This window comes from Miscanthus floridulus, chromosome 16 (genome assembly GCF_019320115.1).
Source record: "Miscanthus floridulus cultivar M001 chromosome 16, ASM1932011v1, whole genome shotgun sequence".
Taxonomy (NCBI): Eukaryota; Viridiplantae; Streptophyta; class Magnoliopsida; order Poales; family Poaceae; genus Miscanthus; species Miscanthus floridulus.
The window spans coordinates 55,048,060-55,065,995 of record NC_089595.1 but is presented as its reverse complement, the minus strand read 5'-3'; the positions used below and the strand labels follow the sequence as shown (position 1 = coordinate 55,065,995).

Sequence of the window (17,936 nt, the reverse complement as noted above, 5' to 3'; positions counted from 1 at the left end):
AGGACCAAATGACTACTCGATTGGGAATACCAAAACCTAACCTGAGCCAGGTCATCCTAGAAAACCAACTCACCAGATTCCTTTTCTCGTTTCTCGGGGAAGTAATCCATCTCGGGCTTGGGCTTGGGAGGCGCCTTGACGTGCTTTGCCCACTCCCGAGTTGCAAGCTTCATCGTCGCCGCCTTCGGCTTGGTTGAAGCACCGATGGCGACCTTCGGCGGGTGCCTGCTCACGAGTGCCTGCCACCGGTTGCCGCGCCGTGCCACGTCCGTCGCCGAAGGAGGCCGCTGGAGCTGGAGAGGTTGCCGTCGTCGGGAACCAGGAGGCGGCGGAAGTCGTGATGTTTTTTCCTTTCCGCGGTCGGTTGAGGGCAAACACACTAAACATGAGTCGTCGGATTTGGATGAGTAATGAGAGAGAATAGCTAAGAGATAATCTGGTGCATCCGTTTTGATGGTGTTATATTTTCTGGGTGCATTCATGGGTGTGGATGTAGCATAGGTCATGACTATAGAGTAGACATTTTGTTGTGTGACTGTAGATTTATTCTAACAGGTGTATTATAGGGGGTAGATGGTGTTATATTTTCTGGGTGTATTCATGAGTGTGGATGTTGCATAGGTCATGACTATGGAGCAGACATTTATTGTGTGACTATAGATTTATTCTAACTGGTGTATTGTAGGGGGTAGATAGATAGATAGATGTTGTTGATGATGGAGTTATACAACTCCTCTCTCCATCGAACGTCTTTGTGTGCACATGACATGCCGCGGCCCTCCGTCTCAACCTAGCTTCAGGGCCTGTTTGGAACAAAGGAACGCAAAACAGAGGAAAGGAAAAAAAACACAGGAATATGATTGGTGTATAGTAGTAAAACAGAGGAAAGGAAAAACACAGAAAATAGTAGAAAGAGGTGTTTGAAATGTAGGAATTCATAACACAAGAATTACAAAACATGTAAATGATTAATGGTCATTATTAGTGCTTAATAGTCGCAAGTTGTTTATTTTGTTTATCACTGTCTTACATGTGGGGCCATTGGTCCATGGACGCATACCATGTTGAGTGGAACCAAACAAAAGCAAGGCCAACCTTCGTTTGCTCTTTCTCATCCACTCGTTCTCTCCCGTGTGCTTATCTCTCCTTCTCCAGAAGCATGGTCGGAGGTGGCTGGGGCCGGAGCGCTGGGCTCAGGTGATGCGGTCGGGCGGCGGCGGTGCAGCGAGGCACGGCCCTACGAGGTCGCGAGTGGATCTGCGTAACCAGGTGCGTGCGTGCGAGCGGCGCGACGCCTGGAGCAGCGCAGCCTGAGGTGGCCGGCCATGGGCAGCGCGACCGGGCGGGAGGGGCGCAGCATCACGGACAACCCCATCCAGCCAAGCGCAAGCTCTCTGTCTCTCCCTCTCTTGCACGCGCGAGAACCTCGGGCTTCCGCGAAAACTTAAACTCCGAGTGGATGCAAAAATTCCTATGTTTTGGTGTGCGAAGGAAACCTTTCCAAAGGAACTGGGAGCTCGAAACACAGGTTTACCATTCCTGTGAAATTCCTCCGATCCAAACAGGGCCTCGGATCCCGTTAATCCAGGCCGCTCGTCCGATACTCAAGGGCCTAGATCTCTGTGACGTCCCCACGATAGGATTACGGCAGCAGTGCTGCTGCAATTTCCTCCGGTTGACGATCGCCTACCGCCCGTCGTAAGACCAACGGGCGTGATGCCATCACGTCCCTTCAATCCTCGTACCGTGCCCGTGCCAGCCCCATCCTCTACGTGCCCACGCGCGCGGCGCGCCGTCACATCCCCGACTCGATAAACCCTTCTCTCGTCCGCCTCCGCGCCTCCCTCCCTCCCTCTCCTCTCCTGCTTCGTCTTCCCCACCCGCGGCGCGCCACACCCCGAAAACCCTAACCCTAGATTGCGAGAGGACATGGCCAGCAAGTTTGGGCTCGCCGGCGGCATCCCGGAGCGGCGGGTGAGGCCGATCTGGGACGCAGTCGACTCGCGTCAGTACAAGGCCGCGCTCAAGCTCTGCACTGCGCTCCTCGCCAAGCACCCCACATCCCCCTACGCGCTAGTGAGCACTTAATCTCTCTCAGTTCAAACTCGTTTTCGCTTTGGCTCTCTTGGTGTATACTTTTGGCGAATCTGGCGTGGAAACGGGTGGTTGGGCAATCAGCAGTCCAGTTCGGCGTCCTTTTGTTTTTTTTTCCATTCTCAGCGAAATGTTTGATCAAATGGATGGATAATTAGTGCAGTGATGGTCTGATGGAGAACGAATAGAAAAATCAATTGGAATCTTTCTACCGACTGGGGAAGCCTCGTGCTCAGTTAAGGAGTTGGCTTAGGCCTGGTCCCATTCCCTTCTTCAGCGAAGAAATGAGGATAGCATCCTAATTTCTTTTAAATCTGCTTTTTCCTTGCTGGGAAATGGGAGCAATTTATGGTATGTGCTGTACACCATAGACTCGGGTGTCTTTTTTTTTGTTTTGTTTTGCCGTGTCGATGCATATCCCTGTTCGGCACACTCCAGATTTGACTCCAGAGTCCGGGCAGAGAGCCAAGGAGGCGTCCGTCTTTGGAGAAGGGCACTGAGTTGTGAGGTAGTCATGGTGTACCTCTTTTGCTTACTATTCATAGGTGCAAGCTGGTGTCTGGCAGCAGCAATCTATGGCAGCATGGAGGCTGCATTGTGGAAGAAGAAATGACAGTGGAGGTGTGTGTGTGTCAGTGTGTGGTGGTGGTGGTGGTGGGCGGGGGTTGAGAAAGCGGCAGTGGTCGCTGCTGCGGCATGTTTGAGCCACCTGCAGAAGAGTGGTTAGGGTACTTAGTTGAGCTGGATGATGTGGAAACTCCTTGTTTTCTCTCTTATATGTTTCTCTTCCCATATTTTGTATTTGGCTGGATCTAAATTCAAGATTAGTGTTTGAATAAGTTAATTGTTTTTGCACTTCAGCCTGTTTCTTGCCAACATACTTAATGAAACCATCTGTTAAAGATGTATAATGAAACTCCTCTTTGTTGTTTTTATGCTCTGTCAATGCACTGAACTGTTGAAGCCTTACCTTAAATTATCTCATTCCAGGCCCTCAAAGCTCTTATTCTGGAAAGGATGGGAAAGCCTGATGAAGCATTGAGCGTGTCCCTGAATGCCAAGGATCTATTGTATTCTGACAACATTTTTCATTTTGATGATCTTACACTTAGCACTCTACAGATAGTATTTCAAAGGCTTGACCGATGTGCGTTTGTACTTGTTCATTTATTTTATCCATTTAACATTATTACTGTAGTACATATCTCTAATTTTTCTCATGACCATGCTAATGCAGTGGATCTTGCTACTTCGTGCTATGAATATGCCTGTACAAAGTATCCAAGTAACTTGGAATTAATGATGGGACTTTTTAATTGCTATGTTAGAGAGTACTCATACGTGAAACAACAGCAGGTATAATGGTACTTTCATTGCTACTTAATTTACATTCCTTTTGATATCTTATTTCTATGCTTGCCCTCCTTGCCTGGTATCTTTTGCAGACAGCTCTCAAAATGTACAAAACTGTAGGAGAAGAAAGGTTTTTGCTTTGGGCAGTTTGCAGCATTCAGCTGCAGGTGAGAAATATTTCTCATATTTGCATGGATTGTGGTATATGCATTTGCCATTTCAAATTCGTTACTGGAGAAGGGCTGTTTTGTTCACTAAAGGATAAAGGACTAAGGTAGTTGTAAGTAGAAACATTGTGTTTGTCATGGACCAATGGGCAGAATTATGGTCAGCTTATGCGTGTTTCATGGTCCAGTGGGTACAATAATAGTATTACCACTATAGGCTAAACACGACAAGAAGATGATGCTGCGTTAGATGTCTGGAGTTACTGGGGTGGGCGAGTGTGCAGAGGAAAAATGTTAGAGACCATCATATAGGAGTGGAAAGACAATGATATAAAACATCAAAACTATCAGTTCTCCTTTGTGCTGCTGTAGTGCGTTTGCTTTGGTTGGGTCGTTTCATCCTTTGTCCGGATTGCTGGTAGCGTGTTTTTTGTGGTGTGGTGTGTGCGTTTGTAAGGGCTCTTCCCTTTTCTTCTTCTTCTTAATATAATGATCCGCGCCTCTCCTGTGTGTTTGAGAAAAAAATGTTATTGGTTCCATTGGTTTGATGTCGGGCTGACCTGACAGTTGTCAGGGCACTGATATCCTTACAGACCTAGAAATATTATTTGGATTTTTTTTTGAAATTATTCATAAAAAAGTCGACCTGAGCGGGTATGGCTGTATTTTTTTACCTCAGCCTAAAATTCGCTCCCACGGGGAGTCGAACCCAGGACCTGAGGCATGCTACTCAGACCTCCTAACCACTAGGCTAGGCGCCCTTTCGCTTTGAAATTATTCATAGGCATCTGCATGTGATGTATGATTGACTTTTAAACATTTAACTACCCAATTAAGTATTTGTTATGTGTATCGTATGCTACTTCTATAAATATTTACCTATCCACTTTTGATTTAATGCCCAGTGCACGTAGCTCCTGCTTGCGCAGGGTCAAGGGAAGGGTCCGACCACTTGGGTCTTTTGTACGCAGCCTTTCCCTGCATTTCTGCAAGAGGCTGTTTCCAGGACTTGAACCCGTGACCTCATGGTCACAAGGCAGCAGCTTTTGATTTAATGCATAACATATTATTGTAATGTGTATCGAATGTTACTTTTTATTCCTTGGGTTGTTAGGTGAATATATGTATTATATTGCTGAGTTGAGCATGAATCCATCTGATTCGATGCAATATTCGAATGCACTATTTTCTGCTGCACATTACATGATTTTTTGTCACTGCAGGTGCATTTTAGCAGTGGAGGTGTGAAATTATTGGCACTAGCTGAAGCATTGCTGAAGAAGCACATAAATTCTCATAGTTTACATGAGCCAGAAGGTATTTCTGATTTTTTAATGCCTTTTGCGATATTAGTTATCCTTTTGTTTTTCCATACACTGATGTGGTTCTTTCCTGACATGTGTGGACTATGTGGCAGCACTTTCTCTCTATGTTTCAATTTTGGAGCAACAGGAAAAATATGATGCTGCTTTGGAAGTTCTTTCTGGAGACTTGGGGTCTCTTCTGGGAAGGGAGGAGGACAAGCTTCGTTTGCAGGTAACTTAAATCAGTTTTCTTGGACAATACCTTGTTTCATTGGGTTGATCCAGGCTACAAGTTTCAATTAACCACATTTACCTTTCCACGTTCCATTTCACTGTAACAAACAATATTTGGCAACATCTATTCGTTGTTGCATTTTTGTGTCGCAGTAGTTTACAAGTTGATTATTTACCATCATTACTGTACTATCTAGAGTGAATCGATATGGCAGCTCTGACAAATTAAGGGTTTGGAATTTTTCTATAAACTATACCATGAAATTTGGGTAGGGCAGTCATTTATCAGTGGCTACTAATGTCGACAAATGTATTTAGATTGACTAAGTAAAGGTATAACTCGTCATGCAAATATTTTTCAATTATACAAAATATTTCTAGCTGCAGCCAACATATTACCATATATACCATGGACATTTTGGGTAAGGCAGTCATTTTTGGAAGTGACTACTAATGCCAACAAATGTATTTAGATTAAGTGAAGGTAGTTCTCATGCAATTTTTTTTCCTGTTATATACTATAATATTTGTAGTTGCTACGAACATATATATGTTATCAGGTATTGTTACCTATTGTATGATGTGTGCTGTGTCCAAACCAACGGAGCACGTTGCACAGAGGGAGTACTATTTTGCAAAGCATGTCTAGCACATGCGATCTACTCTTTACGTGCTTATAGATGGCTTCTTTGACCTCCGATGCTCTGTTTTTTACTCCTTTGGTTAATTTGCCTCTTAAGTATCATTCACTTACTTGGTTGTCTAACTTCAAGTTGACAGGGACATCTTCTTGCTCAAGCAAGTAGCTATCCGGCTGCTTCGGAAATATATCAGAAGGTTCTGGAGTCTTGGTAATGGTTCTCATCTTTAATTTGTATAAATTTCAGTTATCCTGTGGAGTTGGTCATTAACCACGCTAACATTAATCTTGTTTCAAAAGTCACGGCCTGTTTTCAAAAAATGCCCCTGTGTATCGATTTATCCTACTTTAGTCATATATAACCTGGCTCTTTTTAACTACAATACATATTTAAGTTTTGTTTATGACATTATCCGAACAGACACTGCAATACTTTGCTTTGTTTTATCCTATTGCTTGTTGCATAATATTTTTATATACACCATTTGTAATTTTTCTTATTTTAACTTTTGTTTAGTTTTTGATGTTTGTCATCTCCTTTTGACTGGGCAGTCCTGATGACTGGGAGTCCTTTCTCCATTATATAGGATGTTTGCTGGAGCATGACGTGAATCTCCCTAAACCATCCACTGGCGAACACACTTGTCCTTCTTGCTCTGTTGATTCAACATTATCCAACAAGACTTCTCTTAGCAAGGAGCTGGTACTTCCTGCACCTAGAGCAACTCTTTTTAGTCTTGTGTTTGTGATGTGAATATAGTTTACTGAAATTATGTCTTTGTAGGTTGAATCTTGCCTTACAAGTGCGTTGTCTTTTGTGCAAAGTCTACAAGAAAATAACTCAAGCGATTGTGTCAGAGGACCTCATTTAGCTAATATTGAAATTGAACGGCAGCGGTGCCTCAATGGAAACCCAGATAATATCAAGCTTATGGAAGCTTTGGTGAAGTACCTCCACAGGTAATATCAAGCTCTTGTGCATTCCTATTTGTGCTGTGGTCTATTTTTACTTATGGAAACCCAATATACCATACATACTGGATGTACAGCAGAACTCCCAAACGCCTGAGAAACCCGGACTGGAGGGAGTAGTATTTTTCCATTTTACTTAACTAATCTTTTAGAATTGTTATTAGTTATTTTAGATGGAGGGAGCAATTTATTAGGTTTCACCCCCTCTTTCTATCTTTTTCATTTTTTCACAGTACCATAGCAGTCCGTTGGTTTCTAAGAGCAACTCCAACAGAGTTGAGTCATGCATTCCAAATTTGACTATTTTAGAAGAAAACAGGGGTCCAACAGATGCTCTATCTTGTAGTCTAAAATAGCACGCTGTCCATTCCGCATATCTCGCTCGCTACAGAAAGCAAGCCAGGGGCGCTCGCCATCGCCTCCCTGCGCGCGATTCTCGCATGCAGATTGCCCTCCCGCCCCGAGCGATGGATGTTCTCTGCTCCTTTCCTGTGGCGCACTCGGACTCCGCACACCAAAGGGGCGCTTGGCTGGAGGTACCAGGGTCGGCTTCGGCCAGGCCGGCGGCGGCGGCGCGCGGTGCTCAACGCGGACGGGTACGTGCGTGGCTTCCGCGCGGCCGGTGACAAGTCTGAGCGATGGGTAGCTTCAGGGGCCGTGGCGCAGCTGCTTGCAGGGAAGGTGAGCGGCACATAGTTGTGGAGCAGCGTGCGAGAGGTAGAAGAAGATTCAGCCAAAACAGTGGCAGTTTTTTTTTTTTAATGTGGAGAGTCTTAATTTAGATAGTCTGTTGGAGTAGTCTAGTTTTTTTTAACCGAGATTCATTTTAGAAAATAGTCAAATCATTAAATTTGGATAGTCATTTTGGCTCTCCTCTTGGAGATGCTCTAATAGTTTAGTGACCTGGTTGCTATGAGACAGCAATTATATCTCTAGCTAGTTTCTTCACTGTTATTACGTTTATAATATAATAACATTGCTTTTGCTGAGTAGTTGGTATAAACCAACTTTGTACATATATAGCTATATAAATGCCATATACATGTTTTTCATATTCAGTCTTAAGGTGATCCCTCAAGGACATCTCACCGCAAAAGGGAGTTTAGGATTTGCCACCCTGTCTATTACCTTTTTCATAGAGTGGCCAATTATGGTAAATTGCGGAGGGCTCAAATCCTATAATCTCCCTTATTTATGTTTAGGGTTTGATATCGAGCTGGCTCAGCTCGGTATAGCTTGAGCTGGCTCGTTTGGATAACAAGCTGGCTGGACTCAGCTTGTTTGGCTTGCGAGCTAGTTGGAAATACATGAGCCCATATGCAAATACATACAACAATCTTTAAGATGTAATTCAAAACAACAGCAGAAGGGGATTTTGCATAAGCTAAAACTCAGACCAACAGCAGTTCGCATAAGCCAAACTCAAACCAAGTATCTTTGAGCCAATATGACATCAAACATTGGCACAAAAAGCACACGCATGATCCAATCCAAAAGTTCACAGGCCAGTAATTCTGTGCAACACACCCCTTGGCTTTGTACACGGATATGGAGACCAATTTGCAGATTACCGAGCCACAACGCCATGCTGCGCTGTAGTACTTTCTGTGCTACAGCAGGGTCAGGTTCCTCCCTCCTCGCCTCCTCAGTGTCTTTGTTCTCCATGGCCGGTACACACTCAGCATTATGAGAGGTGCAAGCAGTGGGCCACAAAGACAAGCAGGATTCCAAGAGGAGTCAATTAGTGTTAAGCTCGAGACGGAAGTTGGGCTGGGCCACCCACTGATTGCCTGCTGGCCTGCTACGACCTCAGCACATTATTGCTCTCGAGCCAGCTCGAGCTGGCTCATTATAGGTACTGAGCTAAAACGTTGGCTCAGCTTGTTAAAAATTTCTAATGAGCCGAGTCAATCCGAACCACTAACGAGCCGAGTCGATCCGAACCACTAACGAGCCGAGCCGAGCGAGCTAGCGAGCCACGAGTTTTTTGTCCAGCCCTATTTATGTTGATCTTGGTGCCCTCTGTGGCATTAACCTCATTACTTGAGTGCAGTCGTGGCAGAATGAAGTTTAGATTTGAGGCTAGAGGTTGTAGCACTTAACTAGAGGGAAGGTAGAATAGCAACATAAGTCCAAGCACAAGCAGGATAGAGTTTTGCCGAATAAGGGTCATCTATGGCAAAACAATTCTAAGGACTGTCTGACCGAAGGGATTCATCAGATATTAAATTGATAACCTGTGTCCGAATTCAGACATTCAATATCCGTACTGTATCTGAATCCGAATATAGATGATGTCAATATGCAGCATATCTTATCCAACACAACTGACATTATCTGTACCCAAATGTAAATCCGAGAAAGAAATAACTATATCTGTATTCATAACCGTAGGGGTATCTGTCCTTACCCAATCCGTTTTACACCCCTAGTGGAGGGTATCTGGAGTGGCAATATAACTCCTTCAGCATGCGATGGATAGAGTTTGACTTGGTCTTATAGGTAGCTCTGTTGAGAGAATGAAAGAACGAAGAGAGGACAAAATTCACTTTGTTCTCATCGCACCAGATGTTGATGAGTGACATTTTCCATAATTATAGGTTCTGTATGATAGTACTAGCGTTGTGATGGTATATTCAATAATAACCATGCTTACCTCCTTTTCACTTTCAATACTAGTCTACTTAAATTGCTAAATGTTGTTTTGGCACTTGCAGATTTGGTCATTTGTCTTGCTCAGCATCTGATGTTGAAATTTACCTTCACATGCTATCCAACAATGAGATATCTGAGCTGCTAGGTGAAATCACTAAATCTTTTGATGCATCATCAATTTCAGCTAACACACTGGGTTCGACAATTACTCTTTTCAAGGTTCAGGAACTTTTGGGAACTTTATTCACAAAATCAACTTCAGGTGTGCAGGGCTACCTTTGCTGAAGTGTTACATGTTTATTGAATGTTTTTTCTGGGGGTCCAAATTATCATTTGTTTATTATAAAATGTACGAAGGGCGGGCCTGGTGCAAGTGGTAGAGGCTTACCGCCTGTGACCGGAAGGTCCCGGGTTCGAGTCGCGGTCTCCTCGCATTGCACAGGCGGGGGTAAGGCTTGCCACTGACACCCTTCCCCAGACCCCGCACAGAGCGGGAGTTCTCTGCATTGGGTACGCCCTTATTATAAAATGTACCTGAAATTTTATGTGCAAATCCAGAACTTCAGGGCATTGCAAAAAGAATGGTTGATACCTTTTACAAAAATCTGCCTCTCTCAAATGACTTGGATCCTCAGGAAAGCATGTACGGTGAAGAACTTCTGTCAATGGCCAGCAGTATCCTTGTGCAGGTTTGTAGATTTATTTGATTACTACTAACACGAGAGAAAAAGGGAACATAATAAGCTTTTTTCATGTCTCTAAAAATCTATAAAAAAATAAGATCTCTAGAGGTTTCTCTGATGCTTATTTGTATTGTGTAGTTTGATTCCCAATTTATTAATTATTACTCCCTCCGTCCCATAATAGAAGACCTTATAGATCTGGGCACGGGAATTAAGAAGGAAGAGAACAAGTATGATGCACAGAAAATGAGAAGGTGAGAGGTAGAGAGAAGTAGAGATAGAGGTGTATTGGAAAAAGAGAGGTGCATTGGGAAGTGAGAAGGTCAAGTATTTTGGGACAAAATTTGAATTCTATAAGGTCTTCTATTATGGGACGGAGGGAGTAGGTCACAATTCATTGTCCCTCTATTGTGTCATCCAATGAGTTACCCATTACTCTGATGTATCTGGATTTTCCCCTTTGTTTTCTGGAAAAATGGAAACAGGATGCTACATTTGCTGCACTGCAATTTATTACTTACCCAATCACTAAAATAAGTCCATCTAGGTTTGTTCTTAGTCCAAATTTTCCAGCTTTGACTAGCAATATCTATAAAAGTAGTCTTTGATGAAAAGAGTTTTTATTGAACTAAATGTGAGTTATATGCTACAAAATTAATTTTCAAAATGAATTTAGTAATGTCAATCTTGCGTTGTCAGTCGCTATGAAATTTCATAAATGAATGGTCAAAGTTAAAAAAGTTTTGCTTAAGACAAACCTAGATGGACTTATATTTCTGATAGGGGGAAGTAGCTTTTTGTTTATGTATACTGAGTCATGTTACCAAGATCGTGATATATTATCTTTTACCTTCATGATAGTTAAGACTCCTGGTCCTGATATAGTATATTTTGTTGTCTTTGCTGTCACTAAACTCCAGTAAAACTTTTATTCCTACACTTTTTATAAGATTACAAATTTGTCTTGGACTTCTGACCATCTAAAGTTCATGATTAATTGTGCTCTTTAATACCTTGACTTGAAACAGCTATACTGGCGCACCAGGGACTTAGGATACCTACTTGAAGCAATTTTGATACTGGAGTTTGGATTGACTGTTCGCAAGTAAGTTCATAATCATAATAATCCAGCCTTATAAATTACCATTTTATATCTAATATTTTATTCTTCATCAGTTGTGTCATTGAATATCTAGTAACATGAAGTGTTATCGAAATACTCAGTTCCATTGATTTAAGAGTGGATAGTTTTGATGCGCTTAACAGCATCTCTTTTAGGAATTAGGTGTGTTCCTGTTCCTGGATTCAGTATGAGCATATATCTTAGATAAGCTCTGTTATTCCATCAATTGCTGTTGATGTTTGCTATATTACTAGGATATCCATTCAGTTTCTCATGTGTTCTGTTTCACAAATCCTGCTGGTGGAACTTGCATGTGCCTTGAAGGCAAAATTATATGCAAAAGAATAGTGATTGTGATAAATGATAGTTCCCATGAACTTCTGAAAATTAAAAATATGGGGGCATTAATGGTTGATTTTTTATATTTATTTACCAAAGTAAAGCATTTGTTTGTTTGCAATATAATCAAGTACACTGGTTCTACTGGATCCTGTTGCCTCATCTATGCTGGCCATTAGTCAACTTCCCATCACATGCCTTGTCCTTCTCTTGTTACATGCACAAACCCATCTTATGTCTGGTAGACTGGTTGCAACCTGTACTGCCATTTTGTGTATCCTTCCATTTTTGCAGCTAATATCTCTCATGAATATCAATTATCAATAATCTCTCAGAACTATTAAGCCTTTGCTCTAGAGCCTTCTAGGAATATTATAAAATGTAACATTGTGTTTACATGTCTGTTGTGAATTTAGCTATGCCTCGCTAATGTGATTTGTATCAGCATATATTGCGTGAGTAATATAAATGCTCACTAATCTTTAATAAGGAAAAAGAACTATTGAATCTCTTGGATAGAGGAAGCTACAACAAATCTGTAACTAATCAATCTTTTTTTCTTTTATATTGCATTCTTGTGTGATTGTATTAATTGAAGTGGTCTGATGCACATCCCAATGTGCAGTACCTTGCACTTGGCAACCTAATGTATTTCTCTGACTGGATGTTGAATGGAAATCTTTAATTTGGTTGTGTGCTCAGGTATGTCTGGCAATACAAGATTACTCTGGTGCATCTTTACTCTTACCTGGGGGCACTTCCTTTAGCACATAAATGGTAATTTCGCCTTTTAATGTGTTATTTCCTTTTATCTTCTCACATTTGTATTCCACATGGATTTTTGCCCTACAGTGCAATCCAATGTGGTTTGCCTATAGAATGCTTCTACACAGAACAACCCTTTATTAGCTGCATCCGATGTGGTTCACCTATAGAATGCTTGTTTTTGTGTTGCACGCTTCCACTGCTAGCTCCTCTTTGGACTTATGTTTCAAGCCCCCCCCTCCCCCTCCCCTCTTATTCAGTGATATCATTTTTCTTATCCGTACACTGAGCGATGTTTTTATATGCAGGTACACAACCTTGGAAGTGAAAAACATTCTTCTAGAGTCTGTTTTGCACCACATCTTACCACAAATGTTAAATTCTCCCTTCTTGCAACATGCTGCTGATCTTGTTAAGGATTATTTGAAATTTATGGATGATCATTTGAAAGAATCTGCTGATCTTACGTGTCTCGCATATAGACACCGTACTTACTCAAAGGTAGGCATAGTCCTCTCTATTGCTCACCAGTAGTATCTGCATGGAACCATGTAAGGAAATACATAGTACAACCACCGATATGATGCTCCTTCTCTATCATTATGAAAATGCCAATGCGCCATGTCAAGAAGAGACTATTACATGATTTACTTAAGAAGGAAAGACTTCAGTCATCCAATCTTGATCTAACACATTTGGCTTTTTTTGTTCAGGTAATCGAGTTTGTTCAATTTAAAGATCGCTTGCATCGCTCCATGCAATATATTTCTGTAAAATCAGATTCTGTTATGCTACATCTGAAGCAGAAGGCGGACTCTCTTGATGAAGTGGAGGTGAGGCCACCCTTGCCAATTTGAAAGCATTGCTCCGGCCCAAATTTGTGTTTTTGCTAAAATATGGATGCATGTGTCCTTTTTTGTCTTCTGCTTCTAACCATTTTGAACATGCAATTTTGGATCTAAAGTTATGTATTAGTGTGGCCTGGTAATTTTGGATCTTAAGTTATTGATGCTTGACAATGCATATATTTTTTTTGCTAATCTGAAGATTGTTATTTTACTTCTGATTGCAGTCTATTCTTGAAAGTGTGAGCCATGGAACAAAGCTGGTTGAGCTATCTAATGAGGATAGCATGAAAGACTTAACCTTCAACGAAGATCTTGATGCACGGCCTTGGTGGACGCCAACAAGCAGCGTTAATTTACTTTCAGGTATTTCGTTCTTGTGATGTGAGTTTCAGTTATTTTCTCCATTTTGGGTCTCTTTGAGTTGACTATATTCTCTCATGTACAAAAGTGCTTACTATTATCGTCATGATTTTACAGAACCATTTGATGAAAGTTCAACACCTGCAAGCTATAGGGCCAAAATGGTATGCCATTTTTAATCGGACCTTATCTATAAGCTAAGTTAGACAATAGTTAGGTTTCACAATCGTGTGTTATAAAAGGACTGCGTTTTGTCCATTGGCATTAAGTGACTTTTACATTAAGAGATTTTATTGGTAAATGTCACTCCTTAATAGACAGCATGCTTCCTCTTACTGGACGAATCTTGGAATGCATATATTTGTTTCTCATGTCAACCATTCCTGCCCTCAAAAGAACTATATCTTTGCAGTGCAAGCACAAATCTAATGAGAAAGATGGTTCGAAGCTGAAAGATGTAGAGAGAAAATCTCTTATTCCCCGACTTGTTTATCTTTCCACACATGGTTGTGCGTCTTTTCTTAGGGAGAGTGAATCAAATGGTGCGTCCTCTGATGTAACTGCTTCTGGGGAGATGAAAACTTTGCTTGAGAAATATGCTAGGAGTATTGGTTACTCTTTTGATGATGCTCTAAGTGTTGTTCTGGGTATCTCATCTGGCAAGAAGGCTGTCAAGGTAAACACCTTTCTATCCTGGTTGTATTATCACACTTTTTTCTGTTTATATGCTTGCTATATTATTGTGTTTCTGAAAATCATTATCTGTATTTTTTTTCAGTATAAACTCATGTTGATCACATTTTGTAGAATTTGTTATCCAGTAATTATAGTTTCTTTTCTATATTCATTATTAAAAGTTTCACATTATAGTTATTTTTATTTGAAATAACATACAACAACAACATAGTCTTTTAGTCCCAAGCAAGTTGGGGTAGGCATTTGAAATAACATAATGCTGTAGAAATCACTAAAGTGCCCATATCCTTGCAGGATGTAATGTCTTTTGTATAACCTTGTAGAAATTATTTTTTTTTTCGATCCTTTTAGGAGAATGAGATTAAAATTAGCAGTATGCATTACACTTTCTGGGGAATGGACTTTTGTATGATTATTACTGGAGTGATGTTTCATATACTGTTCATAGCAAGAGTACAATGATTGATTTAGCTGGTCCCTTGCTAATGCAGTTTACATTTGCAGGATTTTGCTCCTGATATAGTCAGCTGGATGAGCTTTGCTGTGTTTATCAATTCTTGGAACTTGTGTTCTAATGTGTCAGTGATCCCTGGAACTGACCAAAGCAGCCAAAATTCCTGGTGGATTGTGGATAACCTCGTCAAAACTTGCATAGATGAGCAGTTGACTGATACCAATCAAATGCTGACTTCTCCAGGAAGCAATATTCCACTTCTAGCGTGGATGGTGACAGAGCCCATTTCCTGGCACCTTCTTGTAATCCAATCCTGTATGAGATCTATGGCTCCACAAGGGAAGAAGAAGAAGAAAGGCGGTCCATCTGAGCGACCAAACACACCTCACCTGCAGGCAATTCGGAGCTCAGTTCAGTGCATGGCTGACACTCTCCAGCGAGTCCAGAAATGTCTGTCAGACCAGATGAAGCCAGAAGACCAAGCTCTGGACATACTGGTGTCACATTTGCAAGGAACCAGCGCCGAAGGCCCTGGACAGATCACCCGTGTCTTGGATGAGAGCGCAGCAGCTGCCAGCTCCGAAATCGGTGGCCGGATCGCCCATTCTCTAGAACCATGGAGCTGTGCCTGCGTGATGAGACGAATAGTTGGGGCTGAGAATGAGACGATAGCCGAGTTGAGGAAGATATGCACCTCGAAGCTGAAGCTCCTTGCGTCCGCATCAGCTTCCCTGTCCTTGGTGTTGCACTAGGTGTGGAAATTGGTCTTGAGATTTTTTCTCCTCATCCCCGACTGTTGTGCCTTACTCTTCCCCCGTGTTGTAAACTAATGTGCGTTTGTGTTTGTTGTTTCTATGCAATTTTGATTTGAGTGACATCCTAGTTTCTGCGTTATTTGCATGCCTGCTATCTTCGGTCGTGGTGGAACTGTTGCTAGATTTCATAGTTGAGGACCTGTCTGGAACTCAAGAATTTTATAGGATTCAGTTTGATTTCTGGTCCGTTCGTTGGTTGGTTTCTGGGCTGATAAGCTTGGTTAGTGCTGGTTTGTTGTGAGAAGAAAATACTGGTGGTTGGCTGATAAGCCTTTACTAAAACCAACAAGTGAATAGGCTGTTCATGGGGAAAAAAGCAGGATTTAAGGAAAAAAAATTCGGTTATAAACATGCTGTTTGATACTGTGGTTGAAATATTCAGTTGTCTACGCTGTGCCACATTCAAATACGCAGCTTTGGGTCGGCAGAGTCGCATAGGTGGAGCAAAAAGTCACTCTGTTCTTTGCTTGGGTCGACACTCTGTTCTTTACTTGGGTCGGCCTGGACCCGGAACGAACTCGCCGCAGGAATCACTTCAAAATTGATGCTTCCACCTTGCTTCCCCACTAGAATCACTCCTTCGGAGAATAAGGAGTGAAGCTAAAAAATCAGGGTTGAAAACTCTTATCGAAATGGCCCTAAGACGTTTGGATGGGATTTTTGAGAATTTTTTTTTAAGAATCGCCGTGGATCCAAACACCGGGTGTAAAAGAGATGAGATAGACGTGACTGGTGCGTCGTGATGGGCATGGACATGGAGGGCCATGGGCGGTCGTTTTCGCTGTCAGCCGTGCCGGTTGCGGAGGGAGGATCGGTGCTCCTCGTCGTCGTTGGTGTCAGGTCATGCTCAGTCTGCCGAGGCCGCTGCGGTCTGGACCGCTGAGGTCCTGACCCTTGTCTGTGTAGCGTAGCACAGTGCAATCGTCTACTCTCCCAATCCCTGTTAGGCTGGTACTGTGCAAGCAACGCAACTCTGATCCTGCACGCTGCGTCTGCGTGCACACGAGCTGCTACTGTAGCGCGTACGAGTATGATATGATATTAGGGGTGTGCTGCATATAATAGTGCTGTTTCATGGCCCGCGTGTTCCTTCTCGGAATCTCGGCCCTCCCTCCCTTTGTTTTTTTTTCTTTTCTTTCCCTTGCTCCTTTTGGTTCTTCTGGGGTCCAAAGCAAAGGCGTGATATGCGGTGCGGCCTCATTTTTCTCGTTTGTTTACGGCGTCCTGTTGGCATGGCAGCCGTACGAAGTGGAAACAAAAATGGTGGAGCCGTGTGTCTCGTGAATGCGTCATCTACAAGTGAAGGTATAATGGTCTACGTCGACAGTCTCATCATATCTTGTTGTATGTATGGCTACGAAGGAGGCGGAACGATACAGGAGAAACAACATTCTCTCGTGAAAGCATATGGTTGGAGCTGGAGTCAATCGATTCATAAACAGACTAGTGCTAATTTTAGCCCTTGTTAAATCATCAAAAGTGCTAGCTCAACAGTTTCGGTGTTCTACATGCCAGTCTCTTAGGACCATGACCGGGGCTAAAAATTGTACATTTAGATCCCCAGGTTCATATAAACTATTAGCCCTTGTTAATAGCTTGGTAAAACCTAGCGCTCCAATTTAAACAGACTAGTGCTAATTTTAGCTGCTACTTGTTAGGCCATAACATCAAACAAACTCTTACGAATGATTAATGAAAGCACGCAGGGTTACAGTAGTACGTCTCTTTTCAGCAGGAGGGGAACAAAGGAAAAGAAAAGGACAATGAAAGAAAAAGAGAAAGGGAGAGTGAGAGTGAGAGTGAGCTATCAATCAATTAATTCCATCAGGCCCTGCACGCCGGAGCGACGCGCCGTGCCACGGTACATTTGCTGTGCTATCTAATAATGCTGTGGTTGTAAGACCGTCTTCAACGTACCTAAAATACCAGATTTATTCTTTTTTTTACGCTATGGACAAAATGTTTGATATCTATTTTTGACATTCTCCAATAATAAAACCTAAAAGACAACCATTTTTCTACAAATATGTCTTTAGGAGAGGATATTCAGATTTATGTTATGTCTCTCCTAACACCTAAAATAGATATTTTATATAGATACTCTATTAGAGACTATATGTATCACGTTAAAGACTCATTTTAGATTTGAATTGCGCGACAGGCTAACAGCAGCTGACGACCACCTCGTGATACAGACAGATTCGGCACCCCTCTGTTGACTCCCTCGCCACCTGTAAGCTAGCCACCCGTCTCCAATCAACTCATCACGGACGACGTCCCACTGCCTCCTCTTCTCTCAGCTGATATTTATGATCATCATATATATCACGCTTCATCCAGTGGATAAAAGCTTTACTTTTCTGTGCTACAACATCCAGTCAATTGAACCCAGTTAACTGAATCACTTGGGAACAAGCGTGTTACATTCCTCTTT

The 17,936-nt window shown here is 42.2% G+C and overlaps 1 protein-coding gene across 3 annotated transcripts; it reads left to right on the top strand.

Moving 5' to 3' along the window:
• The first annotated feature begins 1,796 nt into the window (after positions 1 to 1,796).
• Positions 1,797 to 15,579, top strand: LOC136512345 (N-terminal acetyltransferase B complex auxiliary subunit NAA25-like). Of its 3 annotated transcripts, none has more exons than XM_066506312.1 (19): positions 1,797 to 2,076; positions 3,085 to 3,241; positions 3,332 to 3,450; positions 3,540 to 3,614; positions 4,838 to 4,931; positions 5,032 to 5,150; positions 5,933 to 6,003; positions 6,345 to 6,495; positions 6,577 to 6,752; positions 9,482 to 9,564; positions 9,978 to 10,108; positions 11,131 to 11,207; positions 12,267 to 12,341; positions 12,638 to 12,830; positions 13,043 to 13,162; positions 13,402 to 13,540; positions 13,655 to 13,701; positions 13,950 to 14,213; positions 14,738 to 15,579. In XM_066506312.1, exons 1-19 carry the CDS (start codon positions 1,930 to 1,932, stop codon positions 15,437 to 15,439), a joined length of 2,940 nt encoding a protein of 979 aa, XP_066362409.1. In that variant the 5' UTR covers positions 1,797 to 1,929; the 3' UTR covers positions 15,440 to 15,579. The 3 variants fall into 3 exon arrangements, with proteins under 3 accessions (XP_066362409.1, XP_066362408.1, XP_066362410.1); XM_066506311.1 differs by having other exon boundaries at positions 9,482 to 9,681; XM_066506313.1 differs by lacking the exons at positions 1,797 to 2,076; positions 3,085 to 3,241 and having other exon boundaries at positions 3,353 to 3,450; positions 3,544 to 3,614; positions 9,482 to 9,681.
• The last annotated feature ends 2,357 nt before the right edge of the window (positions 15,580 to 17,936 follow it).